The sequence below is a fragment of the Saimiri boliviensis genome, chromosome 10 (assembly GCF_048565385.1).
Source record: "Saimiri boliviensis isolate mSaiBol1 chromosome 10, mSaiBol1.pri, whole genome shotgun sequence".
NCBI classification, from domain to species: Eukaryota; Metazoa; Chordata; class Mammalia; order Primates; family Cebidae; genus Saimiri; species Saimiri boliviensis.
The window spans coordinates 52,900,729-52,913,332 of NC_133458.1; the positions used below are offsets into that span (position 1 = coordinate 52,900,729).

Sequence of the window (12,604 nt, forward strand, 5' to 3'; positions counted from 1 at the left end):
TTCATAAATTCTGACATAGATAGAATTCAAGTCTCCTATATGCCTTTATTCCACCGCTAACTTTTTCTCTAGGGTAAAAAGGACTGTGGTTGTTAATTGTGTTGAAGTCTATGGATATGCATATTATGACCAGCACTGCTCAAAGAAGATATTGTTAAAAGTGTCATTTTCCATTCAGAACTTCCACCGTCAGCAGTACTTATAACAAACTATTCTTGGTAAAAGTAAATTTGTGATCATAGCTTTTATGATGGCATTCTCCACAAAATAATATCACCACCCATTGCTCCAGGTTGCCTGACTCAGGCCTGCCTTATTGTCTAGAAACACATCAGATGACCACTTAAATCCCTTCCAGTCTGTGATGATATTGAGTTAATAGCCACAGGGCTTTTACATCTAATCTGCAGCTCTGTCACATCCTTTCTAACTTCCCTAAGGCCAGTTCTAAAATTCTATTATCATCATTGTGATGCGACTTGTAATTACATATTACATTTTCTTTATTAAAAAATCTCTCTCAATAAGAAAATGATGTAGGATGCTTGAGGATGAAGAAACTCAATCATGTTAAAAAGATCTGTCTAGATTAGAAAACTCAAATTATGTTTGCCACTACTGCACAGTTTAAACCATGAAATAAAATTCTAAATGGATGCTTAATTTTAGGTATAAGATATTTAAAGGAAAAACACCTTAAACTTCTATAAAGCGATTATTATGATTGGGTTAGCTCTTAAATTAGCATGACTTAAGTAGAATATTTTCTATCAGTTTTGTGACAGCTTTCTTTTTTCTACAAGCTATTTTCCTTATTACATTTCCATATTAAAAGAATTATTATTTAGGGTAGCAGAATAAATATTAGGCTGTCAGTGTAATACTAAGCCAATTTGTCTAAAGTTTTTATGGCAGTGGTGTTTTAAAATAATAATAAAATAAAAACTTCACAAATCTTAAGTCTGTTCTAACCAAAAACTGAGAAAAGTGTTTCTTGCTCATGGATTTTAATAGATTGTCTCTCTCTCTGTCAGGAAAAAATGTCATATATAGATACCTGGTATAAGCTGAGCTCTGACATACTGTGACAATTTTATAAGAGAACATTTTGCTTGCTTTGTAATTTCTAGTAGTTTTGAAAATACATACATATTAAATATTGATTTCTATAAATGATTGTAAACAAAGCAGTCTAAATATTGAAAAATGTACCTATATCTCCATTTTTACCCTAATATGCTATATATTATAGTTAAGTAAATTATGGTACATATTTCTTGCTAGAAACAACTACATGTTTTTGATATGATGAACAATTAAACTACATATTTAATTAGAACATATAAAGATCGTGTTCAGCAGATCCCCAAAATGGGACTTTCAGTTTTAGCACAGGTACCAATCCAATGCAAATTTCCCTTACCATTGGTGGGTAGAGTGGAAGGGCTCTCAGTCACTACCTAAAGCCAAAATATATTCCCCTCATCAATTTCAACTCTTTTTGAAGCTAAAAGCATAGTCATCATGAAATATTTTAAAAGAAAAGGGAATTGATTATCCCCAAAGGTAAGGTACACCATCTATAACCTATGCTGACAATTTTACAGATATATATGTGCTTCGTTGGTGAGTGAGAAATATGGCTCTTCTCTAGTCCTTTCAAAACTGATTTATAACAAGCCCAGGGTACCCACTAGTTTGCATTTTAGTACCACTCTTAATCTTAGCAAAGGCAATCATTTTTACTATAGCAGGTTTCTACTTTGGTAGAAGAAAATGTTTAATAAAAATATTTTATTATATAGCAGAAGAACCTAGATTCTAGTAGAGGTAATATAAAAAATCATGTTATATCATGTTTTTAAGGATGATCTATGTGAAATTGTGAGGTATCGTGAGAGCATTTAATTACGGCAAATCTCACATTTCATATAGACTAAACATATGAAAACGTATCTAGTTATTAGAAATAAAATAATTTAGACCGATTATTAAACACATTGCACAGAGTGGTTTCTAATAGATGCGTAATTCCAAAGTAAGAATCAACATTAAGATCACAGTTTTGCCAGGTATGGTGGCTCATGCTTGTAGTCCCAGCACTTTGGGAGGCTGAGTCAGAGGGATCGTTTGAACCCAGCAGTCTGAAACCAGCCTGAGCAACACAGCAAGACCTCATTTCGATAAAAATAATAAAAATCAGCTTGGCATGATGATGGAAGCCTGTAGTGTGAGCTACTCAACAGGCTGAGGAGGGAGGATCACTTGAGCCCAGGAGTTCAAGGTTACATGATCTATGATAGCGCCACTGCACTCCAGCCTGTACAACAGAGCAAGACCCTGTCTCAAAAAAAAATCACACTTTTATACGTTTTCTCCTTATTATTGAGTAACCTGTTCAAGATTGTATGCCAACCACATGCAAAAAATTGTGCTGGATACACTGCGTTTTGTGATTTGTTTTTTAGACAAGCCATAACAGCATGTGCCATTTTCTCTTCAGTTTTTCCTTTACTGACTTACTTGAACATACTTAGTGCCTGATTTGTGTTCCATGTAAACCTTTTGTAGGTATTTAATACTTGAACTGTTATCATTCAATGTGAAAATCTTAATAGTCAGCAAATACTAAAAGATTTAGGGGCTACGAGATTGTGAGTATTTTATCTGTAATAAATATAACATTCTTGAGATCATGAAACTACAGTGTAAAGAAAGAAAATTCATCTCTAAGAAAGAAAAAGTCAACGTTACTGAACTTTCCATCTCTCTGTATGTTCCAGAGCCCCTTCCAATGTCAGCACAATCATCCATATCCTCTACCTTCCTGAGGATGCCAAAGGGGAGAATGTCCAGTTTCAGTGGAAGCAGGAAAATCTTCGTGTAGGTGAAGTGTATGAAGCTTGCTGGGCCTTAGATAACATCCTGGTCATCAATTCAGCTCACAGACAAGTCGTTTTAGAAGATAGTCTGGACCCAGTGGACACGGGCAACTGGCTGTTTTTCCCAGGAGCTACAGTTAAGGTTAGAGCTCTTTTTGGTTTTTTCTTAATCCTTCTTCTCCTTTCTAAAAGTGAAGCTCAATAAACCAAATTGTATAAAGATAGCTATTTTACCACTACTAAAGGAATAGATAGTATACTTAGTTATTTTACCCTACATTTTAAGGATGGAAAGTCATTAGTATAAAACATTCACTTATTTATTTACTTAACAAGTATTTTTGAGGACCTCCTATGCCGTCTACTGGGCTGAACCCAGAGAATATAACCACAAAAAGTCAGATGTGTCGCTTCCCATTGTGTGGATATCAGTTTAGGTGGGGGAGCTAAATATGTCAATATGCAAATAGGAAACAGCCTAATGGTTATTGTTTGCTGAGAAAGTTCAGAGTATTGAGAAAATAACAGTACCAAATCCTGACTTGAGGGGTTACAAAGGCAAGGTAGGATAATAGGGAATCCAAGTAGAGACTGAACGGTAATTTGGAGTTGGCCAGGTAGAAGGAATCGTGTGTCTAGAATTATAAATGAGATACATTAAGGCTGTGGTATAGGCTGAATGTTTGTATCCCTCCACCTCCCCAGAATTCATATGTTGAAATCCTAACTCCAATACAGTGGTATTAGAGGTGGGCCCTTGGGAGATAATTAAGTGATGAGGGTACAGACACCCCAGAGAGCACACTGAGAGCTGGAAAGTGGTCCTTACTGAACATCACATCTTCCAGTGCTTTGGTCTTGGACTCCCCAGCCTCCAGAAATGTAAGAAATATTTGTTGTTTAAGCAACCCAGTCATAGTATTCTGTTATAGCAGCCCAAACTGAGGCTGGAAGGTGAGAGCACAAAGTAAAAGTCTTGGACAGAATTCAGAATAGTTGTCTAATACATTTTAAGTTGAGACTTGTGATAGAAAAGTCTATATGGCCAGTGACAAGACCTTGAAGATCCTGTAAGACTCTGTAGTTTGAATTTTATCTTGAAGGTGGTAGAGAGACACTGAAGTGCTTTAAACAAGAGCCAATTATATTTGTTTTTGAAATATCCCTTTGAGGATAGAGGACTGAATGGAAGAAAGAAAGAGCATATCCAGAGAAACCAAATAAGAGGCATATTACAGTAGTTCAATGGGAGATCATATTTGCTAGAATTAGGAGTGAGAGGATGGAATGGAAAAATGTGGCTATTTTAGATTTTTAGGGAACAGAAAATGTTGGGAATGTGCTGAAAAGATGAAGAAATGATAGATGTCAGGGACAAGGTGTGGTCAGTTGGGTGGACAGGTGCCATTCATCGAAAAGGCAACATAGTGACGGAGCAGGTTTGCAGAAAGTTGGTGAGTCCCTTTGGCAATTTTGATTATCTTGAGGGAATGCAAAAAGGACTGTTTGGTAGGAGATTAGATGTTTGGGTGAGAAGCTCGGAGAAAGATCCAAATTTGGCACCATTAGCCTTGTGAATGGAAGTTGGAATCACAGGCTTGCCTGCCCAGGGAGTGCATGGAATACAAAATTGCACTTAGATGATATGAAAATGCCATGAGACCCTCAACTGCATCCTCTCAAGTATCTAACATATGAAAATAAAATACAAACACAGTTCGAGAGTTTTTTTAACGTGTCTCACTGCTACAAAACATCCTGAGCTAGAAAGGGGTGAGATCACAAGAAAAGTCGAAAGCAGAATGGAAAGATCAAGAATGCTCACCTCCTTTTAACAAAAAAACTATTACAAATTGTTTGGTGAACACAGGAACTCTCCTGACACAAATGACTTCTCCCTCAACAAGTCAAACCCTAGTCATGTTGCTTTGATTTGAAATTACACTGATTGACTGACATTAGGAACAAGCCTCATGTTTGCTCAATACGAGCAGTAAACCTTATGGAAGTTTATTCTGACGGGGTCTGAAGTCATGGCTCCTTAAAGAGCCGTGGATTTCTTCTGTATGGGTCTAGAAAAAAGTATTCATCAGAATAGCCTATGTCGTATCCCACGACCACTTGATTAAAAGAGGCATTTCTGCTGTCATTGTTCAACACTGGCAAGCAGATGCATAAACCCAGGAGACCCTGGGGCCTGAGATTCACATCATTTAGCCGTGATGATCATTTATCATTTGGTCTGAGTACCCTTTATTGCATAAATGTACTTTCTGTTTCATTTTACAAGCCATTACACTAATCTAATTTGCTATTCAGTTTCTCATGGCATGTACTTTGGTACCACCCATGATAAAAATGCATGAAGTGTGGTTTGCTTTGGTAGTAATTATAATTATATTACAACTTTATGTGGAATATGCTTTGCTTTGAGGTCCCTCATCCTACTCATAAGCTTTCCAATCACACGTTTGAGACTTGCCAAGTGACCTATGTCTATTAAGAAAAAAAAATCATCAAAGTAATAATACATATAATTATTTTTGACTTGGCTGTTGGGTAGAAATTTTTCTCTGATGTTTCTTTTTAAAACTTCAAATAAATGCATTAATAAAATCTAAGAATTTATTGTTTTAATTCATTTACATGACTCCTCTTTTGATTTTTGGTTCAACCATCTGAGAATGAAAAAATTGCTTTTGCCAAGTGATTTGGAATTCTAGAAATAAAATTGTTTCTTTAAACTCTATGCAACTTCTTTGTCAAATATTATCAAATAATGTTTCTTTATTTGACCTCTGAGGTTAAAACTAAATACAACAAATTAGAAAGCATATCTCAGTGTTCCTATTGGTCATGAGATGTGTTTTAACATTGCTTTATTTTGGACTTTTAGTTTTCAGAGTTGTATTTTTTTGTTCAACCTACTCATTAAAAGTTTCTAAGATGGCCAGGCACAGAGACTCATGCTTATAATTCCAGCACTTTGGGAGGCCAAGGTGGGAGGATCACTTGAGGTCAGAAGTTTAAGGCTTGCTTGGACAACACAGCAATACCCTGTGTCTCCAATAGTTTTTTTGTGTTGTTTTTTTTTTTTTAATTAGCCAGGCATGGAGGTGCACACCTATAGTCCCAGCTACTCCGGAGGCTGAGATGGGACCATTGCTGTGATCCTGCCACTGTACTCTAGCCTGAGTGACAGAGTGTGACCCTATCAAAAAAAAAAAAAAATTCCAAGATGTTTCCATCTTGATTATCTCAAAGAGTGTATCTAACAGCAATGCTTAATTACAGAAGGGAGCTATTCAAGGAAAAAATTTCAAGCATATGTAGGATTACCTTTGACCAGGTAATAAAAGCTACATTTTATTGAGCACTTACTTTTCTAGTACTTATTATTCCAGACACACACACGTTATCATCATCATCATCATCATCAACTCATTTAACTGGATCCTTATAAACCTGTAAAGAAGATGTTGTGTTAGTCTCATTTTTCATATGTGGAAAGTGAAGCACAGAGGTGGTTAAATACGTTGTCCAAAATACATCTTTCACCAGTAGCAAGATCAGGATTCAAATCCAGGAACTGACTTTAGAACTCTTGTTCTCAGTTGCCACATAGCTTTCCTCTCACAAGTAGTGAGTAATTGGCATGCTTCTTGATTGTCTTGTGTTTCTATCCAACATCCACCTGTTAAATTATCTGTGTGTTTTCTCTCCCATCACTCTCTGGCTGTAGGTTAAATGATTCTTGTTTTTCTCATATCTCTTGATCTTGCTCCAGCTTTGTTCCAAATGCACCACCTGTTCCTTCCTCCAGAAGACTGATTTTTTTATACATTACAGTTTAGCAAGTGCAGCTCTAGCACTGTTTGCTTCCCTTTCTTCCACATCTAGCAACCGCCGATGATGAGCTGATACAGTGTACCCCTTATCTTTAGGAGAAGCTGGAAAAAAAATACTTGATGATTCTAGAAATCATATACACAAGTACAAAAAAAGAGACAATATCCTTTTTTGGATAGTGTGCCACCTGTTCCTTCCTCCAGAACACTGATTTTTCTGTACATTGCAGTTTAGCAAGTGCAGCCCAAGCACTGTTTGCTTCCTTCTCTTCCACATCGTAACAGCTGATTTTGTTTTCAAAATTCTAGTTACTGGCTCGTGTTAGGTACTGATGGGTGGCCTACTGTGTACTTAGGGAGGAATAAGTATTGAAATATTTGCCTTATGAAGGCAGGAGATGTTTTCAGTAATCTCCAGAGGAAGTGAAACAGAGTAGGGGCCTTGGAACAATAAAGAAAGAGAAATCAACAGTCTAATATAGCCAACTGCCTGGCAAGATGTTGGAACCAAGGATCATCCCAAAGGATTCCACTGGCAGAAACTCTAGCATCATTCCTTAACACAAATTACATTATGCTGCCTCCATACTTAAGACCTTTGATGACTTCTTATGTAGGCCTAGAGGATACAAGCCAAAATCCCTCACTTAATTCAAGGCCCTTTCCAATTTTTATCCAGCCTAATTTTCTTTTCTTTTTTTTAACCTTTCTTCATCCTTTTTTTAAATTTAATTTTACTTTAAGTTCTGATATACATGTGCAGAATATGCAGGTTTGTTACATAGGTATACATGGGCCATGGTGGTTTGCTGCACCTATCAACCTGTCATCTAGGTTTTAAGCCCCACATGCATTAGGTATTTGTCCTAATGCTCTCCCTCTCCTGCCCCCTCACTCCCCAATGGGCTCTGGTGTGTGATGTTCCCCTCCCTGTGTTCATGTGTTCTCATTGTTCAACTCTAACTTATGAGTGAAAATATGTGGTGTTTGGTTTTTTGTTCCTGTGTTAGTTTGCTGAGAATAATGGCTTCCGGCTTCATCCATGTTCCTGCAAATGACATGAACTTATTCTTTTTTATGACTGCATAGTATTCCATGGTGTATATGTGCCACATTTTCTTTATCCAGTGTAACATTGATGGGCATTTGGGTTGGTTCCAAGTCTTTGCTATTGTAATTAGTCATCCAGTCTAATTTTTATCCTCATCTCCTGATCCACTATGTTCCAGAATCGCAAATGCACCTCAGAAATTCACACTTGCATTCCTTTAGATGTGATTTTCCACATGTCTTTATTCCCTGCCTAGTAATTTCCCTCCATCCTTAGGTGCCCAGTTTAAATGTCATTTTCTCTGGGAAGTGTTGCATAGCTAATGTCTCCGTCCTCTTTGTGCTAGTGCAACCATTAAGTTGAACAAACAGGACTTGTTGGAGTGGGGACAAGTGACAGATTAAAAAAATGCCACTCTTTTTCCACCGGTCATTCAAATTTGCTGTGGCAGCTCCTTTATCCCTGCCCTCTTTGTTGGAAACTAGGGTAGGTCCCAAGACTGCTAGTAGACCAAAAGAATCATCTAGTTACTTTAGTCTCCCAGATGTCTCAGTTCAGTATCAATATGATGAGTTCAGGATGACAGTGCAAGCTCCAGATTTCACCCACATCTGCTCACCTCCAGTGTAGGTCTGCTGCAGTAGAAATGGGGACAATGATCAGCTCCTTTTCCCTCCTCACTCACTCCCTCAACCCTAAATAGTTTCAGCTTCTTAACCCTCCAGGGCTGGATCTGGAAGAAGAAGAAGGAAAGCAAGAGGCAGGTATTATTGTGAGCTGGCATTGATTCCTGGGCCTGGCAAGTGATCAAAACTGGGTTTCTATTGACTCTACCAGAAGGTTCTCTGGAAATCCTCCCACTCTTTACCAGAGCTGGGGCTCACTCACCCCAGAGCATCTCTCAGGCAGGTCATGCATACTTCCTCTCTTAGCATTGGATCTCTGGCTAATGAATACAGTATTCGTGTGCTGAGGACTCCTTGCCCCTTCACAGACCCCAGTGGGGCAGGACCTTAGATGACCTAAACTGCTTCTTGTGTGTGTGAGCTCATGCCTAGTCTTTGGTAGACACTTACCTTGAATCCATCATCAGGAGGAAAATAGTTAACTTCTAGTGCAGCCTGCTTGTTACCTAGCCACCTGCTGAACAGCTTCGGATGCTGCTCCACACCTTGGGACACACAGCCTGCCTTCCAGTGGCATCCTGGAAGTCCTACACACCGGATTTGAGGTCCGTTGAAGAGAGGTGCTCCCCTTGCCCACATGCATATGGGTAGGACTCTCAGGTCACCAAACACTCTTAAAAGAAATAATCTCTCTGCTGCCCAATCCCTGCCCACTTGAACCCCAAGTTTGAATGCCCTCATGTGAGTAATTAAGCTGTTTTACCACCTCTTTTGCTAAGACCCTTGTGGTTGGTCCATCACTTCACTCTGGAAAGTAGGGTAGTTGCCATCCATTTTCTTGGGGCCCCAACCAAAATCATGGGTAAACTCATTCAGTTTCAGCATTCTGCTACATCAAACATAGGTCTCTATGGCAGCATTTTCAACTTTGTTTTATAGTTATTTGTTGTCTTGTCTTCCTAGTTAGAATGTTTGCTTCTTAAGCTCAGGGACTGTTTCCACCGTATTTGAACCCCCAGTGTTTAGCACATGATAAATTGTTATAGCTGTTAATTGAATGAATGAAAGGCTGGAAAAATATCAAGAAGATCTAGCTTATAATGTGGGAAGATTATTTTTTAATTCGGTAATGACTTAAAGGCACTGAAAATGTTATGAATGGAACTGGAGATAGCACAATTGTTAAAACCGGCCTGAGTTCAAATCTTGGCTTAACCATTTGTTAGCCATGTGGTCTTGGATAAGCTATTTGACCTCTTAGTGTCCTTGACTATAACAGGAAAAATAATATTATCCACCTCGTGTTGTCATGACTAAATAAGAAAAAACATGTGAGACCCTTAGAACAGTACCTGGCACATAGAAAAATCTCAATAAATATGTGTGTTCTTCATTGAAAATGTTTGAGAACAAATAAACTCTACAAGGGAATAAATATACAGTAAAATGAATAAAAGGCAAAGGATTGAGCTGACACCTTCAATTATGAGGAGGGGGAAATAATAGGATAGGGGAAATATGGATTTTACAAATGATGGTGTCTTTATATGTCATTAAAGCTACATCACAATCAAGTGCATTCATTGATTAGGTTGGACACAAATATCACGTAGTATAGCCTTTGGCAATAAAAAAAACAGTTTTTATTAACATTTCAATGCTATTTGTGATTATTAATGTAGTCTTTATTAAATTTTATTTACTAAATAATAAATACTGTTAAAGTATAGGAGTTTTATTAACTACAAATGATTTTTTTTGTTTTAATTTTTATTTTTGAGACAGTCTTGCTCTGTCGCCCAGACTGCTGTGCAGTGGCATGATCTTTTCTCACTGCAGCCTCCACCTCCCAGGTTCAAGCGATTCTCATGCCTCAGCCTCCCAAGTAGTTGGGACTACAGGCATGCACCACCATGCCTGGCTAATTGTTATGCTTTTAGTAAAGACGGGGTTTCACCATGTTGGCCAGGCTGGTCTCAAACTCCTGACCTCAAGTGATTCACCTGCCTTGGCCTCTTAAAGTGCTGGGATTATAGATGTGACCCACTGCTCCCAGCCTATGATTTTTTTAATGCTCTTGTCAGTAAAACAGGGGAATAGATGGAGTAGTGAGTATGTAAACTCTCCACTGCTGATCTTAAAAATAATGTTTGACAGTGGCAGATCAAATAGGAAAGATAAAAATGAACTATTGTCATTCACAGTATATATTACTCTTGTCTTCTTTAGATATTTCTTTCTGTTTTTGGAGTGGGAATACCTAAACCATTTCATCTGAGCCTGTTGTTTATCTCAAGTAGGCCAGAATGATATATGACCAAATAGAGTAATTAGCTTCAGGACTTTATATGATTTGAAGAATTGCAGTTATAGGTCACCAGTTTAAATCAGCCCTGGGTTGATAGAAGGCTTTACCATCTGTTGGCTTTTAGTAATTAATATGAAATAGATGTATAACACTATCATCTTTTAATGTAGGACCTGACCTTATATTTGCTGTGCTTTTTGAAATGGGATTGGAAAGCTGAGGAGGACTGTAAATGGTTACAGAATTAATTTATTCTTCTATGTCACTATCTACGTTTCTCCTCCTTTCTTTTTCCAAGTTCATGGACTTGCCTGTTTGTTTTTATGTCGAACCTCCCATGTGGAAGAAAAGGTGCACCACATTCCTATCCTACTTCTAATTACCATCATAATTTTTATTTCCCGCAAATCCCTAAGCAGCCCTTTGTTCACTACCAAGTAGGTAGGACTTTAAATACCAATAAATATAGAGCTACAAGTTCAAAAACTCCCCAGAGCCCCACCCTCATTAGTAATCTCCCAGAGTAAGCAGCTTGTGTACTCAGCAAAGGAAAGTGCCTGAAACTCGCTCAGTATCAAGTCACCTGACATAATTGTTGTTTATGATGATTTTGCCTTCTCTCACAAAACTTTATATCCTTTTTCATACTTGTATATATGATTTCTAGAATAATCAAGTATTTTTTCCAGCTGCTCCTATTCTAAAGATAAGGGGTACACTGTATCAGCTCATCATCTGCAGTTGCTAGAATAGCTATTGCTGCCATGGCAGGGCCTCTGTCGTGTGGTTGTGGGTGTTTGTTCCACATCTAAAAACGAAAGGCACATTTTTCCTACCTGTAGTGGGGGAATGACTAATCTCAAGGAACATTTGGTGCACCAGCTCTGTGAGAATTGTCTTGGTTTTATATTAAGGATTAAAGGATATAAACTGATTTTTTTTTCACTCCTTCCATTTAAGATATATAGTAACAAGATTCAGCATATCACCTTGGGCAGAACTCTCATATCCTGGAATGATACTTACAGTGGCATGAACACTGCATAGATACTGGATAGTAATTGATAATAATAACAAATGGCAATAAAATGATAGTTATGATAAATAATAGTAATAATAATGATAGGAGAAGTCTTGATAGCTATCATGAATGCTTTCTAGATGCCAGCACTATAAGGAGGATCTTGCCATCCAGTTTTATATCTACAGTAGATGAACACGACGTGTCTGTAAAAACCCTGGATGCTCAGTGCTCAATTTTCCTTAGTCACTCTTGAAACATCTGGGCAAATCCATCAAAGTCATCTCTTCCCAACTCCTCAAATACGCATCCTGCAATCTGAGAATATTCTTAATTTTAAGTTGAAAGAAAAACATTAGCTGTAAGTTTTCAGAGGGTCAGCCTGGAAATGCTGCAGCTGCCTGCTTTCCACAAATTATCATTAAGAGAAGAGCTGCAAAGGTCAGTGAAGCGCATCGCAGAGAACCCAGGGACAATTGATTTGGAAAGAGCTATGAGAAGGGCTTTATGTTTTTACTTTTTTGGTTTCCTCATCCTTTAATGGTACCCCATGAAGCAGTATTTCTGAATGGATCAATATGCCACAGAAGTGAATATTTGTCTGGCAGCTGCTTTGTTTTGTTTGTTTACTCTCATCTTTGGTGGCAGCCAAAATTTTTATTTTGAAAGCATGAATCATCCTTGAACACTTGGGGTGTGTGTGTGTGTGTGTGTGTGTGTGTGTGTGTGTGTTCAGAAGAGAGAAAAAGAATGCTTTTCTCACTCACTGTTAATAAATGTTTATATCTGCTCAGCTATCCTGGTTACCCTCAGCTTGCAAAGGGATAAATCACTGGCTTCTGTCAACTCTGGAATTGACCTACAGATT

The 12,604-nt window shown here is 37.8% G+C and overlaps 1 protein-coding gene across 3 annotated transcripts in view; it reads left to right on the top strand.

Moving 5' to 3' along the window:
• The window catches only part of RELN (reelin), a 522,420-nt gene that overhangs the window by 292,584 nt on the left and 217,232 nt on the right, over positions 1-12,604 (top strand). For all 3 annotated transcript variants that reach the window (XM_039472914.2, XM_039472915.2, XM_074379281.1), the window contains exon 10: positions 2,784-3,024. In XM_039472914.2, coding sequence (XP_039328848.2) covers positions 2,784-3,024 — 241 coding nt within the window. The remainder of the gene's footprint in view (positions 1-2,783; positions 3,025-12,604) is intronic.